General features: G+C 32.4%; 1 protein-coding gene across 1 annotated transcript in view; it reads left to right on the forward strand.

The window, feature by feature from the left end:
• Positions 1-14,053, forward strand: part of LOC142330305 (uncharacterized) — a 148,160-nt gene extending 134,107 nt beyond the window's left edge. The window contains exons 6-7 of the mRNA XM_075375518.1: positions 5,466-5,773; positions 13,425-14,053. Coding sequence (XP_075231633.1) covers positions 5,466-5,773; positions 13,425-13,899 — 783 coding nt within the window. The 3' untranslated portion in view covers positions 13,900-14,053. The remainder of the gene's footprint in view (positions 1-5,465; positions 5,774-13,424) is intronic.
• Positions 14,054-22,270: the final 8,217 nt, after the last annotated feature.

The following is a 22,270-nucleotide window of genomic DNA, read 5'->3' on the forward strand; positions in this document are numbered from 1 at the left end:
CCAACATAAAACATATTAATCTTAGGTTTATTAGCCTAAACAATTATTGTCAAAACAAATGTTGGATCATGTCATCCGCCACCCTGTATGAAGTGATTTAGAATGGTTAATTTGGCTGTTGTGTGTAGCATGTGGATTGTCAGTAACTGTGCATTCAGTCTACTCAATATAGTATCTAGCGCTTTTATATGATTTAATTTCAGTTTTCTCCTGTAATTTTGTCTTACAGTGTGTATTTTGTTAATTTAGCAGCTGAGTAAATTTTATCTGTAAATGTAATCAATAATGTGTAAATGTTGGTTTATATATGTTAACATTTCATATTTTATGTTCTTAGATCTGTTTTTGATTTGTTCAACTTCTTTAGGTAAATAGCCATTAATGTGTAATGGCTACGTTATCACATTAAAATTTTCTACTTTGTGTTTATGTAAGATATAAATACACAAAAAATTAACTGTATAAATAAAATAAGGATGTACACGTTCAAAATAACTTTCTTCATTTGTATCTTTGAAATAACCAATCACATACAAACACTGTTCAAGAAACAATATCAACACATCAGTTGAACATGTAACTGAAATCATAACTCAAGTCATAACAGAACAAACGATAACTCACAAATAGTACACTCAATTAGGGCTATCAGTAGGTTTCCCATGCTTACAGTACTTTGGTATTACTTTTCCCAACTACATCTGATGTTTTGTCTGATAGTAGGTTCCATATGCCCACCACTGTCTTCATCCATTTATGTCTCAAGCCTTCTCATTCCCCTTGTAGTTTCCAGTCTTCACCTCATCTGTTAACTTCATCCTTCTTTTTCCTTGCTTTGTTTGTCCATCTACTGACCCTTCCAATGGAGTTGTCAAGATTCAACTTCCTCTAATCACACATCCAAATCAGCTTTCTTTTCTTTTGTGTGCTTCTCTCATAAGTACTCTTTTTAAAGATTGCCACATGAAACGAGTTGGATGTCTTGATTGTCTCTGAGCCCAGTCTGAAGAAAGGAAATGCCCAGGGTTGGGTACTCGACATCATGAATGGTTGCCAAATTATTTGTGTTATCCCGTGGGTTCCCAGTAACTTCACATGGCGTTGCCCAAGGGTTTGTATGGGCTGAATTCCAACAGATAGTGATTGTAGGTGTTTATGTATCACCAAATTAACCAGTTAATGAATATAAAGAACTTCTGGACATGTTCTCTAGATCAGTTAACACGATGCAGAAGGACCTAATTGTAGCAGGAGATTTTAATGCAAGGAGTACTGCTTGGGGTGATCGGGTTACAACCTTGTGGGGCAGACTGTTGGACAAGGTGATTGCTGGGTTGCAGCTCACCTGCTTGAACGGCCGAGTCATGCCGACTTTGATGAGAGAGAGAGGCAGCTCCTTCGTCGATGTTACATTTGTCTCTGGGAGAATTGCGGCAAGGATGAGATCCTGAGAGGTGTTAGAGAAGGAAACCCTGATTGATCACCAGACTATCTTGTTTGAAACCAGTGATTATATACCCCTCGAAGATTGCAGCAATGCTAGAAGAAATGTTACGTCATATGTTTTAGTAGTTTTTAAGAACCAAGTGATGCTACAACTTGTTTACATTAATGGGTAACATTAACCTTCGCCAAGGTTTATTAACAAGGTCTTGTCCTGTGCATTGAGTCCTCCTTCTCTTCTAGAGGTTTGTCCAGGAAGGATGTTTTCTGGTGGACTAATGTGTGCCAGAGGCCAGGACAATATGAGTGCTCGAAGATTGGTACAAAGGGCTAATAGAAGGAGGAATGCTCAGTAAATAAAGCAGCCTAAAATGAAGTTAAGAACAAAAGGAAAAATTTACAAATTAGCTATCCTGGACGCAAAGAAGGCAAAATGGTTGGAGTTATGTAGAGATTTGGATGACGACATTTGGGGGAAAGTGTTTAAAATAGTAACTGGGAGGTTTGGTAGGGCACTGCCAACCCTCTTCAAGCGTCTCGGCCTTTCATCTGGAGGTTCCAGGTTCAAATCTCAGTCAGGCATGGCGTTTTCACATGCTGCAAATCATCCATCTCATTCTCTGAAGCAATACCTAACAGTGGTGCTGGAGGTAAAAAGAAAAAAATAAATAAATAAAAAAAACAGAAATACTCTCTCCAAGGAAATGCTGCCCCAACGTACAGGTGTCCTCTTTCCCAAGGCCGGTCCGTTGGTTTTGAAAGAGATTGCGGTGACAGTTATTCCACCTTTTACCATGAAAGAATTGGTGGTGGCTTCTAGGCGTTTGAGGAAGGGGAAAAGCTCGGGAGTGAGTGGGATCCCTGATGACATGGTGGCTGCTGCTGTTGAGATAATACCGACTCAGATACTTTCCTCGTTTAATTATATTTTACAGGAAGGTAATATTCCCCAGGTGTGGAAGCAGGCAAGACTTTCCTACTTAAGAAGGGAAGAAGGAAGAATTGTGACCCAGGGGCTACCATCCCCTTTGCTTATTAAGCTGTGAGAGGGAAAACTCTTTGAGAAGCTGCTGGCTGAGAAGGTCTCATCAGAAATTGCTCTCTACAATGGTTTTAGAGACCCTACCAATCTAGGTTTAGGAAAGACATCTCAACCTCCAGTGCCGTTCGCAGGGTGATGAAGTTGGTTGATGGGGCAGCCAAGGGTATATGGTGCATCAGGAAGATACCAATGGTGGTGTTACTAGATGTGAAGAAAGCACATGTGTTTTGTTTTGCACTAGAGAAGAGAGCGATAAGTCCCTACCTGGTGAGGCTTGTTCAGGAGTATTTTACTGATAGAACGGTGATGGCTAGTACTGAAGGACTGGAGATGAGTGTGCCAGTGCACTGTGGCATCCCCTAGGGGTCAGTGATTGACCCACTTTTATGGAATGTTACCTACGAGGTATTAACTATAGAGTATCCAGAAGAAATGTTAGTCACTGGCTTCGCCAATGACGTCTCACTTGTAATGATTGCTAGAACAGAGGAAGAAGTAATAGATAAGGGAAATACTGCTATAAATTTTGTTGATGGATGGTTTGGCTCTAGAGGGCTGTCATTAGCAGCTGAAAAAACACAGGTGGTGGTTATGCCAGGGAAGCGATGACTAAATCCTATATGCCTATTAGTAAGAGGCATGAGTATTGAGCCAGTCACAAAGGCTAAATACTTAGAGGTCTGGTTAGACAGGAGATGCTCTTTTCATCTGCACGTTGAAGAAATGATTATGAAGGCAGAATGAATGGTGGCTGCAGTTACTCAGTTAATGTGCAGATTAGGTGGACCATGCTTGTCAAAAAGAAGAGTTCTCACTTTGGTGGCATGGCCTGTAGTGCTTTTTGCAGTCCCTGTGTGGCGGTGAAGATTAAAGTAGTTATCCATAAGATCGAATGTCTACAGCGCAGACTTGCAGTAGGTATGGCCTGTGCATACTGTACCGTGGCGATGGATACAACCTTTGTGGTTGCCTTCGTTCCGCCAGTAGAACTAGTGGTGGAGGAGGCAGTGGAGAGAGCAGCTGTGAAACCTAGGCCTCTAGCAGGAAGTAAATTATTAGCAAAGTAGCAACGGAGATAGGATGGGGTACAGAATGGTTCATGGACTACAAGACGGATTTCCCAACTTAAGTTGTGGTAAAACAGAAAATATGGGTAGTTAAACTACGAACTCATCCAATTTTTAATGGGACACGGTAGATTTAATAGCTACCTTTATCGGATGAAGAGGAGGAGATTCAATGCTTGTACATACTGTGGAAATGTTAACACTCGAGAGTACCATATTCACTTGTGAGAAGTGGGATGATGAATGAGAGGAAGTCAGCTGGACTATTGGAAGGGTGACCCCAGACAACATTGTAGAAGCCATGTTGCATGGCAAAAGGAACTGGGATCTGATCAGCGAGATGGTTGGCAACATTATGCATTGAAAGTTTTTGGAAGAGGTCGCTGTTGTATAATGAAGAGTCCTCTGTTGTTTTAGTGGACTATGAACTAAGAAGGAATGGAAAATAGAGTAGGGCTGGGCAGAGAGCCCTGTTTAGGATAGGTGGAACGCTCCAGCATTTCACCTACGATGAGTGAATGGGAACTCCTGGGGTTAGGATGGGAAAAATAAGACCATAGTCCTGGTGGGGGGACCCCTAGCTAAAGGCCAGGCATTTGAAAAGATCTAGTCCCGGCTGTCTGGATGGTGGTGCTGCTGAGAATGGCATAGCTGGGACTGGCACAACCACCTGATCTGTTATAGGCAATTGTCATCCCCCAAGGCTGAGTTATGCTTAACTGCAGTTCTGGCCTTGGGAGAAAGGGTTAAAAAAAAATTACTGCATTAAATAAATAATTCATTTGGCAAACTGTACAATTATTCACTTTTTAATTAAAATTAATTTTTTAAGATTGATATTAAAAAAATTGACTGTACTTTGTACTAACAATTGAGAGACATGTCTTACCTTAATTTTACCACGAATACTGTCGCAGGATCCTGCATCTTGAGTCATGATTGAATTCATTTTATTAAACTGCAAATTAAATCAAAAAATATTAAAAATACTAAGAATACTAAAAATTAACAATATGCTATGTCATTAAAATAAAACCATGCTGCACTTCCATGGCTGAGTAGTAGCATCTCAGCATTTCTTCCCGAGTACCTGGGTTTGAATCCTGGTCAGACTGGCATCTTTTCATACAATACCAATTTCCACCGGGCTAATGAGTATAGCTGCTGATTCATGCTCATTCATAAAAGATAAATAAATAAAAAATCATGGACATGGCGTAAATTTTCGTTACAACACTGTAATATTAAAATAAAACCTATATATTAATTTATTATACGAGTCCTGCTATCTGTTGCTGTTTTTATAAGAATGTGTCAAATACTGTGTCATGGTTTATTAAATTGAAATTCTGTTTGTATTTACATATGTCATATTTTTCTAATATGTTTAATTTTGTCATCCTTATTAAGTTCCACTATTTCTAAATTTGTGTCACTATGTTTAATTTTGTCATCCTTATTAAGTTCCACTATTTCTAAATTTGTGTCACTATCAGAAATAGAATGTTTATTGTTTATTAGAAGGTTTGCCATAGAAGATAAACCTAATTTATTATTTTCTTAATTCCTATAACGTTCAAGAAATCTAGTTTTAAAAGATCTATTTGTTTTTTCCACAAAAATACCATCACAATTATTACATTTAATTTTATAAATTTCACACATTGGAATGAATTAAATCAACAAAATGAATAATAGTGTAAGGGGAATATTATTTTATTGTAGGAATGGTGATGAAAAATCATGAACTTGTTATGCAGTTTTAGTTAGTAGTAGTAGTAGTAGTAGTAGTAGTAGTAGTAGTAGTAGTAGTAGTAGTAGTAGTAGTAGTAGTATGTGTTTTATACTATCAAAGTATCTATATCAAAGTATATAATAATAATTTATTGTGCATACTTTTTTTTTTTTTACAGTCTTTACAAATAATGGAATTTTTGGAACTGAATGCATTGTTAGGAATGAATCATGTGACAGTGTATAATGACACAATAAGTCCAAGCACAAGCTGTCTGTTACATGATTATGAGTCACGTGGCCTAGTTACAATTTTACCTTGGAAATTGGATATGGTTTCACAACGTGAAATTCGAACCGAAGGATTATTTGCAGCACTTAATGATTGCTTGTATCGAAGTATGTATAAATATACACATGTTGCACTGATTGATCTTGATGAATATATTATGCCACGGCATAATGATACTCTTCCTCAGTTCATACAGTAAGTTCTTTAAACAGAATCTTTTAATAATCATGAATTTAATATTATTTAAAAAATAAAAGTAACATTCATTTTGTAATGTTTTTTTCTGGCTTTAATGATATGTAGAATACTTTGTCTTCTTTTTCTACCTTAAGTTTTATTTTTTTATCTCTTCTTAAACATAATCTTATAATCTTTTTTACAATTACTGAATTAAACTGTAAATACATTCAACATTAATTTTGGTGTTGTACAAGTTCCAGTTAATGAAATGTACTTTTGACTATTGACACTATTGACTTATTATTTGTATTACATTCTTTCAATTTCAATATGTTACTACCCTTTGAGATCTTTTTCATTATTCTTTACTTAAATAGATGTGCTTTGTTATACTGTTCGTGCTTATCCCATGGATGTTATATAATATGAAGGGGGGGGGGGAGTTGTAGAGCTTTGTAAACCTAAAATCAATCACTCAAAATAGGTATTTCACTCACTATTAGCACAATCAAATTACTGCAGTTATTTAAGTAATCATTGAGCAGGTCATATTTTTAATAAAGTCTAAAGGATATTTGTTTGATATTGTTTTATCAATTTTACCAATTCAAATTATTTAAACGATTTTCAACTTAGCAACTTCAATTATTCAAGATATGTTTCAGAAACAGATTTTTCATGAATATTCAGAAACAGAAGAACAAATACAAGTGACAAACTGCATGCTGGGTGTCCTTCAACTGCAAACACGATGGAATGCGTAAATGAAATGATCTTGAGTAATCGGCACATTAAAATTAGAGAGATTGCAAGTGAACTTAACATCAATTATGGTAGTGTGTTTGCAATGATTCATGATCTGCTTGGTTACTGTAAGATGTGTGTATGATGGGTGCCATGTGGACCGACAACCACAAAAATCAACTTTTTGCATCTGCTCTTTCTTTTCTTCAACGTTATTCCAGGACTGGTCCACAGTTTTGAAGCAAATCATCACAGGGGATGAGAGCTAGGTTCTTCATTACACTCTGAGACTAAACGAGCATCATGTGAATGGAGACAAAAATACGCCGCAGCTAAAAACAGTGAAAACATCCCCCCATGTTCAAAAGATTATGTTGACAGTCTTTTTCGATTCTGAGGGAGTTGTTTACAGTGAACTTATGCTTCGAAGAAAAACAATCAATGCTGAATCTTACTGTGAGACTATAAAAATTGCGTAAAGCCATTAAAGAACGAAGACCTGGAAAATTGAGCGATGGGGTCGTTTTTCTTCACGACAACGCTACTCCTCATTCAGCTCATGTGACAAAGGAGTTACTGCAAAAATTCAAGTGGGAAGTGTGGTCTCATCCACCTTACAGCCCTGACCTAACATCCTATGACTTCCACCTGTTTGGTCCTCTCAAGCAAGACCTGGGAGGAGGGCGTTTCACTAATGATGGTGAACTAAAGGAAGCGGTCCATAAATGGTTGAAGGAAATTGGACGAAATTTTTATGTGAGTGGAATTTAAAAACATATCACATGTGAAAAGTGTTTAGAAAAACTTATTGAATATGTCAAAAAATAGATAAAAATATGTAGTTATGTGTTTAATAAAAAAAATTGCCTTATAAATATGCGTTTGTTTCATGGAGAGGATGTAACTTACTTTCTGATCGTTCCCTCATATATATATATATATATATGTATATATATATAAACACATCCCACAGTGGTGCATTGGTGATGTACATGAGGATCCATACACACCAATGTGGTTTGCCTGATTCCTTTTTAAAAACTTTCCTCTATACAGTTGTAAAATTTCTACAATTTCTGCCAGCCATGTAGTCACTAAGTATCAATAAGTGTTTAGGCTGTGTTGTGTTTTAAAATTCAACTATTTTTATACCTTCTTCAATATCCGTTACTGAAAATAAACTCCAATATTATTAAAAAAGATAATAATATGAAATGATTATTCAAATAAATTAATAATTCATTTTAAGAAAGAAAATTATGGTTTTAAATTATATTTAAAAAGAATTATTATTATTTACATCAGATTTTTATGATATTATGAACCCCGTACTGATTCTCCATCAACAATCTTTGCAAGGTTAACCTGTCATTTATACACAAATAAAAAATCTTTTCAAAGACCTTACCAATAACTGGAAGCAATGTCAAGGCCTATACGAGGCCCTTGATCCTTCAACGGCAGCCCAACGATCCTACCGATACTTCTTCAATGAAGTAACAGCAGGTACCTTCTTGTCACCACCTTTAAACAACAATTATACAATCCCCTTCTTCCAATACACAGGGAAATATCCACCAAAAAACAATTTATTAAAAATTCATTTGACAACTCACACTCACCCCAACCCAGAGAACAAGAAATTCCGCCGTTATTCCATCAAAGCCCAGAGCCTTGCCCCTACCTAAATTACAGATAGATTGATGCACCTCAGCCTCGGTAATCTCTAAGGACATTGCACCCCTGTGGAACTGAGCAACCTTTCAGCACATCCCCATGGTATGCGGTCTCTCCAGCTTCACTACCATCAGGTGGTAAATCGTCTAGTAATTTGTATGAAATTTCAGAAGTATCTGAAATTATACTAAATCTGGTTAAGAGAGAGCAGACAGAAAAACGTCCTTTCATCGTTTGTGTCCCGACCCTATATATTACTCCCCAGGGATCCCTGTTATCCTGCTCATGAACAAAGGAATGCCAGGAGTCCCTTTTCGCAGTCTGGACTTTATGAAAGTAATGAGATCTCAGATTTCTGTATTCAGCAACAAGGACTGCCCATCATTCCGGATCACCCTCACATTGAGAAACTCTCCGCAAATGACAGACAGTCCTCTTCATGCCTGACAGGATATAATAGTGCTTAATGTTAAATATCTTTAGCTGAGAATTGAAGGTTTTCAGCATATCACTACTATACCAGAGATGATTTAGCCAGTTATACAGTGAATCAAACAGAATATCTTTGAACATTTATGACAACCCAACCACGTAGGAGAAGACGACCTTGTGATGTTTCCGGTCACCACACCACCCCCTCTGTTCCGAGCCCCGAGGGACTTTACCAGAGGTCATCTTTAGATCCTCTAACTGATTACATCTCACAGTCATCAGGCCTTGGTCAGGATGCCACCGATGTAAATGCCTCGGCAGACATTTGCATCAGTAAAATACGAATCAAATTTGTAAAACGAAAATTTTACATCCATCCTAACATGATTCTCTCAAACTAACTAACAGAGATCACAAAAGCACGGACCCCGTGCCTAATTTAAATTTGACAATACCGTTTGTGACTCTGAATACCTCAGAAAACGAACAAGTTGTAAAGTGTAACACGTTGCTATGTAAATTAACACCTTTAGTTATGTGAATCATCTTTCATCTTTTCACCAGGGAAGATGATTTAGCACAGCTCATCCAAGCCATTATCATAGCATCAACATTCATTTTCTAGTCAATTCATTAGTGACTACCTCATAAAATAACAATAATGAGAACGAATTAATTAGTAAAGTAAAACATTGTATGTGTATTAAAAAAAAAAAATTATATGAGATCATTAAATACTAATTATTGTACGCTATAATTTGAATAATAACATCACTTTTACTAATACTCTATACTAAACAAACGAATGTGCAAAAAAAATATAGAAATGAATTACACAAGGGAAAAAAGAAATTAGCTTGACCTTTAGTTCATAAGATAATTCCAAGAAATCAGAAAATCAGATAATTACAAGTTATCAGAAAACAGAATCTACGAATACAGACCAGTGAGGTTAAGATCAAGTGAATTTTGACCATGCTGTTGGTCTGCCTGCCTCCTTTTATTTATCCATCTTTAATTATTAGTGTAATCTCACTGTAAATGTTAGCAGTTTCCTTAATGGAACTTTCTCTTTCTGTTTAGCATCCGGAACCACCATAAGGTATTATTTCAGAGGATGAATGAGGATGATATATATGAATACCCACCAGTTTGGTCTAGTGGTTAACGCGTCTTCCCAAATCAGCTGATTTGGAAGTCGAGAGTTACAGCGTTCAAGTCCTAGTAAAGCCAGACATTTTTACATGGATTTGAATACTAGATCGTGGATACCGGTATTCTTTGGTGGTTGGGTTTCAGTTAACCAGGCATCTCAGGAATGGTCGAACTGAGAATGTACAAGACTACACTTCATTTACACTCATACATATCATCCTCATTCATCCTCTGAAGAATTATCTAAACGGTAGTTACCGGAGGCTAAACAGGAAAAAGAAAGATATATATGAATGTAAATGAAGTGTAATCTTGTACAGTCTCAGGTCAACATTCCTGAGAGGTGTGATTCATGATCTAGTATTCAAATCCATATAAAAGTAACTGCCTTTATTAGGATTTGAACCTTAGAACTCTCGACTTCGAGGGTGTGATGACGAGTTAACCACTAGACCAGCTTGATGGGCTTTCCCGTAATGGAACTGTTTGATTGCTTAAATGGTGGATCTTGATTGCAAATGATAAAGTACTTTGTAATGTGCATAAATAGATTTTTCAAGAAACCTGGAGAAACGTTTCAAAGAAAGAGTAAATGAGATTGTTGTAGATGTCAACATTAGGTCTAGCAAGTAGAACATGAGGCCTTATGAGATACAAGTTCTGTTCAGAAAATAACCAAACTTTATTTTTTTAATCTTTTTTATTAATTTTACAGATTTTTGGTCCTTGTCTCCTTCAAAGTACTACTCTCCCCTGTGCACATACTTTTCCCTGCAATGTTTCCACTTCACAAAGCAGTCCTAGATAACTTCATTTGAAATGGCCTTTAAGATCTGTGACAAATTTGATTGAATGTCATCAATATTCTCAAACAGCTTCCTTTCATCATTGATTTTAATTTCCGATATAAGAAAAAATCTCCAGATTTTGAGAAAAAAGGAAAAAGAAAAAAGGAGCCAGGTCTGGCAAGTAGGGAGGCTGACGGAGGACAGTCATCTGATTTTTGACGTAAAACTGATGAATTGACAAAGCTGAGTGTGCAGGCACATTGTTGTGGTGAAGGAATCAAGAGTTGTCTTGCCACAACTCCAGTCTCTTTGTGGATTTTTTCACGTAACTGTTGTAAAATGCCTTGATAGTTGTAAAACGCACGATTCATTGTTTCACCTTGAGGCAAGAATTCTAAATGCACAATTCCATTAAAATCGAAAACACAGAGAACATCGCTTTGACACTGGATCAAAACTGATCGAAACTTAAGACTTGTCCCAAGAAAGCACATCAGTGCTTTCTGTTTTGGCAAAGCATTTCCATACCCAGGTGTGGAGATCCTTTGCCCAATCATTCTTTGCCATGATTGTGATTGAACTTCTGTCTTAATGTTGTAACGTAAACCCAGCTTCTGTCTCCTGTTACCATCCTTTACATGAATGTTTCATCATCATCAGCTTGTGCAAGAAGTTGCCGGCAAACGTACACTCAATGTTCTTTCTGCTGTTCGATCATCAAATGAGGAACAAACTTTGCTACAACTTGATGCATATTAATTTTTTAGTTAAAATGACATGGCATGATCATATTGAAATACTAACCTTTTCAGCAAGTTCTGTGATAGTCAATTGGCGATTTGCACATACCAGATCGTTAATTTTCTGAACGTGGGTGTCATCAGTTGAAGTTGAAGGCCTTCCTGGTCAAGGGTCATCCTCAATTGACTGACGAACCTTTAAATCATGAAAATCATTCTTAACATTGCATACGACTCAGAATATCATCTCCATAAGCTTGTTTCAAAAGTTGAAATGTTTCTGTGAAATTTTTCTCCAGTTCCATGCAAAATTTAATGTTGCGTTGTATCGTTGATCCTGAAAATTGCACATTACAAAAATCGCTACCTACACTTAAAACACGTTGCATTCAATCAACAATCCAAGAACATGTGGTTAAAGAGGAGATAATGCAGAACACAATCTTGCTAACTACACGTCACTAAATATCTTTTTTGGTGCGTAATTTAAAATGTTTGGTTATTTTCTGAACAGACCTCGTAATCACCATAAATACCTGCTCATGTATTAGTTATTACTGGTATTTCCTTTGAATTGTACAATAAGAATTCTCATTTTCCCGCTGTGTTGATTATGGAAATTGATTACACACACCTCTGTTAAAATTTTATTCATCAGGAAACATCATTGAATTGTAGAACTCAGATGTGCAGGTTGCTGAGGAACCAACAACAAAACATAACTTATACTAGAAAGTTGGCAGTTCCAAGACCCTGCTTATGCTTCAAAAGATAAAGGGTAGAGTTAGTGTTTTTGAAATATTCTCAAAATCATATAATCTGTTGCTCATTCTGTCTTCCTCAGTCAGAAGTTAAGTGATTTTTTTTCTAACTGGAAATGACTCCTGATGAGCCATGCTTATTTCAACCATTATCATTAGTCCGTCAGACATGAAAATCATATCTGCATGCTCAAAACTGATTAATTTTTCATAACTGATATTGAATCACTAGAGCAATGATTGATTATGTGCTTATGTTAAAAATATATCTACCACATTTATAATCAAGTAAATAATGATATGTATTACTTTTGATTACAACTACATCAATGTTATTCTTTTTTTTCTAGTGAAAAGCAAAAAGTGGCATATTCATTTTTTATAATGAATTATTTTTCATTATAATTCAGACTGTGGGTTTAAATCCTAGTCAGGCTTGTCTTTTTCAAATGTTATAAATTAATTTCTTATCATAAAAAAGTAGATAGGGAGTACTAGTAACTGGGCCATAGCTTTGAAACTGTTGAAGAGAGAATATATAAAAAATAATGAAAAAATATTTAAGATTTTAGATTAATTTTGATAAACATGGCATGTTGGTAATAATACATAAATGCTTTATATAATTATAATTTCCATTTACCTCATTAATAACATGTGAAGTAAATATTTATAATATACATATTTATAACATGTATATTACATCAATGTTCCTGAGGATGGAGTAATAATCACTAAAAGCACTTGAACATAGTTAATGTTAATGAATGTTGGTAAGTAGAAATTATAATTATATAAATAATTTATTTAAGATTTTTGCTAATAAAAAAGTTTTTAAAAAACAAGCCTGTATATTAATGATTTAAAAATTAACATGGCCGCCATTTTATTATTATTTTTATGTGAGGAATCTACTCATAGAATTTTTCTATGTATTTCAGGGACTTTTTTTTATAATTATGCTGACTAATTAAAAAGGTAGGTAGTTCAATTCCTTTGTTTAGTTAGGTATTTTCAGTCTTGCTTAAGACTCGGTGGGATGTGTTTTGTTGAGTTCATTAAATAGTAGTATACCAATGGGAATGTCATTCCCATTGTGGCATTCGCATCGGTGGCATCCTGGTCGAGGTAGATTGGAATATGTCAAAAGCTGAGGTTTCGAAGATGACTTTCGATAAAGCCCATAAGGGCTCGGAACGGAGGGAGTGACAGAGGGTGTCTTCCCCTATAGAGTCAGGATATCTAATTAAAAAGAGAAGCCTGTTTGCATCTCATCAATATTGACATACATGACTAAATAGAATTTATGCATTCTTAACTGATAGAAGTCTTTATTTATTTATTTTAATGGTGTTTATACTTCTTATAGGTGGATGGCTACCCGTATGAATACAAGATCTACTGGTTCATATTCATTTCAAAATGCCTTTTTTTATCTTCAGTGGCCAGATGATACAACTTTAACGAGCTCAGATGAGTTTGAAACAAATCTCATTACATTAAGAAAAACAAGACGGAAAGCTAAACTACATCCGCATAAACAACGATCAAAATATATATGTAGACCAGAATTTGTGGTAGAAGCTGGTAATCATTTTGTCTGGGAGTTTATCCCTGGTCATGGCACTTTAAATGTACCAGCAGATGCTGCTATACTTAATCATTACAGAGTTTGTGAATTCGGTGGGGACGATTGTGTAAAATCAGTATCTGTTATTGATAGAACTGTTTTAAGATATAAAAAAAAACTAGTTAAAAATATACGCAATAAATGGAATGAATTAAAAGACAAGTGTGGGTTCGATGAGGTTAAACCTAGATTATTAAAAAAAATCAAACTATGATGCCAATCGACTGAGTGATTATAATATTTATTATAAAAAATAATAATGCAATAATTAAAGTGGGCATACTTTTCACGATATGGTTATTTATTAAGTAGATTAGCTGTGTTAACAATATTTTTATTCTAAACAACAGAAATTATTTATTTATTTATACAAGCAATTTTTTATACATTTTTTATTTATTAATTTATTTTAGTTAATTTAAGAATAAAAATACATATTTAAATATATGTATTATACCATAAAGAGATAAAATGTATTATATTTTTATAAAAAAAAAAAATTAATGTTAAAATTCTGTAAGTACACTATTAACATGTTTTTTTTTTTTTTTTGTAATATTCTGGAAGTCTTCTGTATTCAATAATTACCGAGTGGAATAGCTTACAGATATCTTCATTGACAATATATTCTTCAAGAGAGTTATAGTTCTTGAACATTGTCCATTCAATTTGATTAGAATTTACAAATCCAGTTTTTATCTTCATCTATATCCATTAATAAGAATGTGCATCATTTTTAATTCATTTAGATTTTACATGTAATGAAATTTTAGTCCTTTTGTAGTCTACTAAATTAATTAGCTATTTTTGGTATTGTTATTGTTTTTATTGTAAAATAATATTTTTTTTTACATCCATGAGAAGTGGATTTGATGTTTTTTTACGGACTGATGAGTTGAATGATTCCAAGATTGTTGATAATTATTCCATTACTAAATACTATATTACTATACAATTATTATTCTTTTAATATAGAAATTATCTGAAATAATACAAACTAGCATGTTATTTAATTTTAAACATAACTTGGAAATTGGGAGAGCAAAAATATATGATACTGTATATTTCCAATGGATTCTATATATTGTGCTTAGAAAGGGTTAAACACAGTTTGGAAAATTCATTTGTAACAATTATTTTTAAGTCATTGCTATTAACATACAGGTCATATCTGTTAATACACAATTTGGTGATATAAGGTCTTCCCATTCCCATGAGCTCTACCTCTACCATATGCCAATGTTCATCGTGGTTTGGCTAACAATGTTTTATAAATGCTGCGGATGTTGTTTGTATAAATATTTAAATAATATTTTTATATTAAGGGGGTCCAAATGAAAAAAAATGAATTTTTTTTGATTTTTAAATTTTAGCGCCAAATGATTGCGTATATTCTCAGCTTTTATTTAAGACCTTATTTACAAAAATGCGAGGGCTATAACATTTTGTATGATTTTTAAAGAAATTTTTGTTTACTGGTAGCATTTATTTAATTTTTTGCATTTCTTTAGTTCAAAAATATTTGTTGTCGAGGGAAATTTTTCTCTTATTTCAAGTATAACTTCTGCTTTTTTTAAACAATGTTATAACCTCTGAACGTAAAAGGTGGGTAGTTTGCACGCATTAGGTGAACCAGTAGCTTGCGTTAATGTAATGTGTGTTTTTAATCGCAGTTTCTCAAAACCACATACACATAAATGACCCGTTTTCTCCGTAACCATTAAAGATATTCGAATCGACATTTTTTAACAGGTGTTCTTTGCTGTAAATTACACGTATAGACTCGAGGGACGGTCAGTTTGTCTTAAAAAGAAGAATTATAACTTAATTTTTCAATGAGCGAAAAACATTGTGAAATATTTTTTTTTTCTAACCTAAAAATTGAAGAATCAAAAAACGGCCCTGTTAAAAGTTGCAAAATGTAACAAATTAAGTGTAGAAAATATTTGAAGTTTATGAATTTAATGGTGACCAAGGAATGGGTCAAGTGTTAACATGGGGAAGGATTGGCAATTGGGCCCCCCTTAACATGTTTATTATTAATTTTTATGTTTGGAGATTATCGTATGTTTGAAGGCGGTATTTACTTACCTTTCCATTCACCGTTGTCTCTTTCTCTACTTTAGTAGAGACAGAGACAAAAAAAGAGTACTTCTTCCCTTGTTTTGGTTGTCTCAGACCAAAATGCTATTGTTTTTTGCTGAAATTTAGTTGCCTTATATTTTTATAAGTTAATATTTTGAAACGCACAAACACGTTTTTTGTACTGTTTTAATTCAGGTGAAAAAACGACTTCAAAATAATGAAGTATTAAAATTTTATTTTATTTTATAATAAACGTTTGATTTCAATATTTGTTAACAAATAATGAAAAAATGAACTCCCCTATAAAATTATATCCAACATCACACAAATAAGTTAAACATTTATCTAAAATTATTATCTTATGTACTAATTGAAAACAGAGGAACTGGATCTCAGCAGGATTTTATTTCATGTAATATTCTGCTTGATTTTTTGCACCAGAAAAAAGTGACTGCTTTAAAGTACATCTTTGTGAATTGTGAAAAATCATCAGAATTATTAATGAATGGAGTAAAATATCAAATATGAAAAAGAAGTTCCCGGTGCTACATGACTTTGATGAGATAATGAACAATTAAAAGAAAAAAAAATGTCCTTAATTACTAACAGCTGATTTTTTATTTAAACAGTAAATTGTAGAATTATTTCACTATGTAAACAAATGAGCACGTAAAAATCACTGCTTAAATTTTTATATTTTTGTAATCTCTATTTCATATTTAATTAATAATTAATCTCTTTAATACAGTATTTAGTTTTTAGCAATATAAATCCTTATTATAAGCAATGCTCATAGGTTTATATAATAACTAAATATAGTTAATATAGTACTGACAAAATTTATTTTCGCTGAAATTTTAAGTGCACCTTTTATTTGGATTCCTTTGAACTATGTGCCACATGAAGTTCAACAGTCCATTTGCTGCCATCTTGAGTTAACTGTTTAATTTTCTTTTTATCTCATTTATTTTAAAGACATTGGTTTTTCTTTCGTTTACACTGTTGTAATATAAGTGGAATTCTTTTTATTATAACTTTTTAGATTTATTTTAATTATCTTGCATCTTTTCTTTAATATTTTATTATTTATATGATTAATTATTTTAAAGATGATAAATTAAAAATTTTATACGCTGATTTTTATTTTTGTAAACATAAATATAATGAGGGGCAAATTTTCTATAATATTACCCATTATTTTATCTACAGAAATCACCTCATCCTTGATATCATAATGATTGCTGTTATTATTATTATATGCATTTATTTCTTATCTTATTAAAACTAACATACCAATTTCTACAATACAGTCTAATCACCATACATCAAACATCCATTTATTATATCTCTTATATCAAATTTTTTCAGGAACCTCAAATTTTCATTAGGAACAGTTTTTGTATATTGAATAAAATTTCTACATATTGAACAAAAGTTTTTACATAAAAAAATTGCTGTCAAAAAGCACCCATTGACTTTGTTTTGTAAGAAGAGATATAAATTAATAAAAATAATCTGCTTCACTGATTCTTACTGCAATAGAAATTCACAGAATGGAAAGTTATCCAAGAAAAAGCCATAAACACTTACTGGTGATGTCATATGTCATTCTTGGCTTCTGTTCTATGAATCCCTTTCCTAACTTGGAGTGAGATTTTTACTTTAAATTCAGTTTAGCTGTAGATTAATTATGGCCACTAAATTGGAAATCTTTAAGTGTGAAAAAGAAGTTTTGTTAATAAAATATGTAGAAAGTAAGACGAAAAATAAAATCTGGCAAAAAAGTATGAAATTTCAAGTATAGAATTAAAAATTTTGAAAAAAAAAGATTTGGTTATAAAAACTTTTGTAAGTGTTGGAGAAAATTGGAAACGATTTAAATCCTAAAACTTTGACGAGATCAAGAAGCAGTATTGAAATGGGTAAAACTGATACGAGACAAGAACATGTCTGCAACTGGGCCACACATTAAAGACAAAGTGACAGAATATGCTGCAAATTTAGGAATTCCAACTTCCAAGCCAACTCTGGGTGGCTTATCAAATTCATAGAGCTAATGGCATTCAAGAAAATCTAATATTGGGTGAAAGTGCTTGTATTTTGGACATGCAATGTTCTCATTTGCAAAACGCATTTCTGAAAACCATTTTAAAAGAATATGAGCCCGACATTGTGTTTAATGTGAATGAAACTGGTGGTTTTTTTTCAAGTGTTTGCACAATAAAACTCTTACTTTCTAAGGTGATAAATGTTTTGGAAAAAAGCATAGTAAGGACCAAATCTCAGTTGTTTGTGCAAACATGACCAATGAGGATAAATTAAAACTCCTTGTGATAGGAAAACTAAACAGCTAACAACTACTAAAGCAACAGATAGGAAAAGAAATATTGTTTCAAAGGTGTGAAATCACTTGAAGTTGACTATGATTTTAAGAAAAAATCATGGATGACCAGAGAAATTTTTGATGAGTGGACAGCTTTGATAAATGGATGATCAAACAAAAAAGAAAATCCCTTCTTTTTGTGGACAATTGTCCGGGCCATCCTAGTTCAGTTGAATGAAAATTGGCTAGCATTAAGCTCATTTTCTTTCCATCTCATATGACCACTAAATTACAACCCAAGGACCGAAGGGTAATTAAAAATTTGATGAAAAAGTTCATTACCGAAGATAAATTATTAACTATTTTATCTTTCCATTTGAAAATGATGAATCTACAAAAAAATGTGTAAATCTTTGATTATGTATAAACATATTAGCCAGAAGATGGGAGCTTGATGTCTTACCCAGTATGATGAAAAGCTGTTTTGAAGTAGAAATGTCTGAATAAAATTTTTAAAAAACCAGAAGATGAAGAGTAAACAGATACCAAAAATACAAAAGAAGCATGGAAACAACTTGTTTCATTAGACCAAATAAATGTTGATATTGAATTCGAGCAATTTTTACTCGTGGACAAGAACTTATTGTGACTGATTACCTTACCCATCAACCAATTGGGAAGTATTGGATAACTAAAGATGATTTAGACAACAAAGGTGAATTAATTAAAAAAACCATCTAGAAAACAAGTAATGGAAACATTCCAAACTGTCCAACATGGCTTAAAATCTATTCTTAATGTTCCTGAAGGAATTTTTACCTTTGAATAAAAGTGAATATTATTATTTTGAAATGACTTTGGCAAAAGATTATGTTCAAAAAAATATTGGAGATTACTTTGTCCAAGAATAAATAAAACTTTCATTTCGTTTTTTTTATACGAGCATACATTTTTTGTTACATTGTAAGCAAATTGCACATATATTTATACTTTTTTTTTTAAATAAATTTCTTTGATAGTAAATTTTTTTAAGTCTTCTTTAACCCTAAAAAATTAACTATGTATAGTTGTTTTCAGAAAGAAAATGATGGAAATTTTGCAATATATATTTATGTATATCAAAATATATCACATTTTTTTACAGGAACTTTCAAGTTCGATATATAGTGGTTTAACTCTATTTAAAATGACTATTCCTAACTGGAATAACTGTTACTTGGAAAATAGCCACTAAGTAAAAAAAAAACCAATGTCATTGTTTGAAAAACATCCAGGTTGTAATTTTTTAAAAAACAAAAATTTTAATAATGAAATGAAATTGTATAGGTTAATAGAAAACTGATTAGATAATAATTTTTTTTTTATAGTAACATAAAACAAGTTATCAAGCTTTATCACCAAAGATGTAGTAAATGTATTATATTTAAAAAAAAAAACTGCAACTGAAGAGGGAAAATAAAAATTAATTTACAGTGCAGCAAGAATAAAATGTATAGTAGGTACCTTATAACAGTTGCAGGGCAAATACATTCAAGTTTACACTTATGTGGTTTTAGAAATGCTGTCTATTGAACAGAAAAGATCCTCTAGATTAAAAAAAATAAAAAAGGTAAAGTTTTAAAATATGATTATTAAACATGGTTTATAAATTGTATATGTTGAAAAGAAAATTTAAATAAATTACATAAAAAATCAAACAAAAGAATTCGATGTTCAAAATAGTCAAAAGATTCAATGTGTGGTAAACAGTTAAATTTTGAACTCTATGTACTGCTGTTCACTGAATTCTCTGAAAGAAAAAGAATAATCAAAATATTTATTTCAAAAAATAATATTCTATAATAATAATTTTTTTTAGAAAATATTATATAAATAATTGGTGAATGAAAAATGGTTTATATTTATGGGTTTAGTATGTATATATGATTGAAAAACTGGAATGTATTTTGTTAACTAATCACAAATATATATTTTTTTTTTTATAATTGTGACCATATTTATGTGATTATGTATTGAAATATTACTGGATATTAAGATATTTAGAAAGTAAGTGTGCCTTGGTTATCAACAAATCCTGTTCTGAACATATACGACCTTAATGTATTTTTGAATTTGTTATTCTGCCTTTGCTTGTTGCATTTTACATTCAGTATCTGGGATGCTATTTTCTTATAAAGAGTGATAATAGAACATCATATTGGTCTGGATTAGATAATATATTCCCTGTATTACTTTATATGAATAAAAAACATTTCATTCAGATGTTTAGAACAACAAAAATCAATAAAAATAGATGAAAGTAATTACTTTTTTCCAAATCTCTAAAACACAAAACTCATTCCCACTGCTATATAATCTGTTTCTTATCTGTATATTTTAGTTACTCCAGAAGCACATCTAGTATTCAGGCCTGCTATAATATCAAATTACTGCTCTTCTTAGTTCAAGAAGCTCCTTTTCAAATAAGAATTATCATAAAACTAAAGTATTTATTTGTAGATATCCACTTCAATATAAACTGATAAAAAATGTATATACTCTTACTTTTACTTACTTATTTTTTATCACTGAAAAGATAACTTCTAATATGTGTTAAATCGGTTAAAGTTACAAAAATTAGTATTAATTTAGCCCTGTGTTAAGATATTTTGTTTTAAAATAACATAAAATGTAGTTTTAAAAAACCTTAAATAATGATGCTTTGAGATACATCAACAAAAAAATGTATTAATGATATTTTAATTTTAAAATATAACAGGTTGAAAATTAATTAAAACAGCTTCTCATTTAGAGAAAAATAATTTTTTTAAAAATCCAAGCCAATAAGTTGGGATTTTAATATTTTTATAAGTGAATTTATAGAGACTTTTTTTTCATGGAGGGGACTTTTCCAATTCTTTTCAGTAGTTTTAATTCCAATTGTATCTTTAAGGTATTCTTCTGATTTCCCCCAAAAAAAATCATTTGAGAAAAATTAATAAGAATTCCAATCTTTTTTTAGGAAAAACTATTGTTTTAATATAAAATTCTCACCCAATACTCTAATTTAGAAAAAAATAAACAGATTATTTTCTCCCCAAGCATAAAATTAACCACACCAATAATTATGAGGTGGCTGAAATTAATGCCCAGTCGCTCGCAGCTTGTAAATGAAAAGAGATAGTCAAATGAAATAAATGTATAAAAATTTATTTTATTTGCTACAAATCTTAATTTATTTTTCCACATAGTCACCATTTTCAGCAAGACATTTCTCTCAACAATGAACCTGATTTCTCATTTCGTTAATGAAGATTTTTGGTGATCTTTCCTTGATCCTCAACCTCACTGTGTCCTTATTGAAGAACACAGTGAGGTGTCATCTTCCCTTGTAAATTGTATACCCTGAATAGCCCTCTTTAATTGCAGAAATAAATGAAAATCACAGGGCGCTAGATTTGGTGAGTAAGGATGATGTGGAATAGGTTCAAATGCTTTTGCAGTGTGTGTAGCCAAACATTATCGTGTTGCAGATTATTGGCTCTGTAGTTTGTTGAACATGAACCTCTAAGATGTTCTAACATCTGTATATATCACTCAGAATTTACAGTTGATCCAACTTCCACATATTCAGTCACATATACATATTTGGAATACCAAAACACTCAAGAGAATTTTTTTTTACAGTGGGTTGTATTTTGAATTTTTTTTATTGTGGTGTACCACAGTTTTGGTATTCCATGCTTTGCACTTTTCTTTTGGGTCATAATGATGCACCTGACTTAATTCCGTATCACAGTATTGAAAAGGAAGTCATCTTCCTTGTCATGATGTTTTAGAAACTGTTCACAAAATTTTTTTCATTGTTGTTTGTTTTTTTCTGTAGATTAATGTGGCACCATCTGCAACAGATTTTATGGTAGCCAAGACATTCAATAATGTCTCTCAACTTGTTCTTTCAATATGTTTGCCTAGGTGTCAGTGTGTTGTGTAAAGTGATGATCATTTTGAATCTATTCATACACCTCCTTTTTATACTTTCTATCACAGAAACTGTTCAACCATTGTAAGGTTCATCTGTAATATTCACTTTACCAGCTTTTGATGCACACAATCTATTACCCACTTACTTACAGTACTTCAATCAATAGTTTTATCTCTAAACAGGGTTTTATTTACTTTTTCTGTTATTAAAGAT

This window comes from Lycorma delicatula, chromosome 9 (assembly GCF_047948215.1).
Source record: "Lycorma delicatula isolate Av1 chromosome 9, ASM4794821v1, whole genome shotgun sequence".
Classification (NCBI taxonomy): domain Eukaryota; kingdom Metazoa; phylum Arthropoda; class Insecta; order Hemiptera; family Fulgoridae; genus Lycorma; species Lycorma delicatula.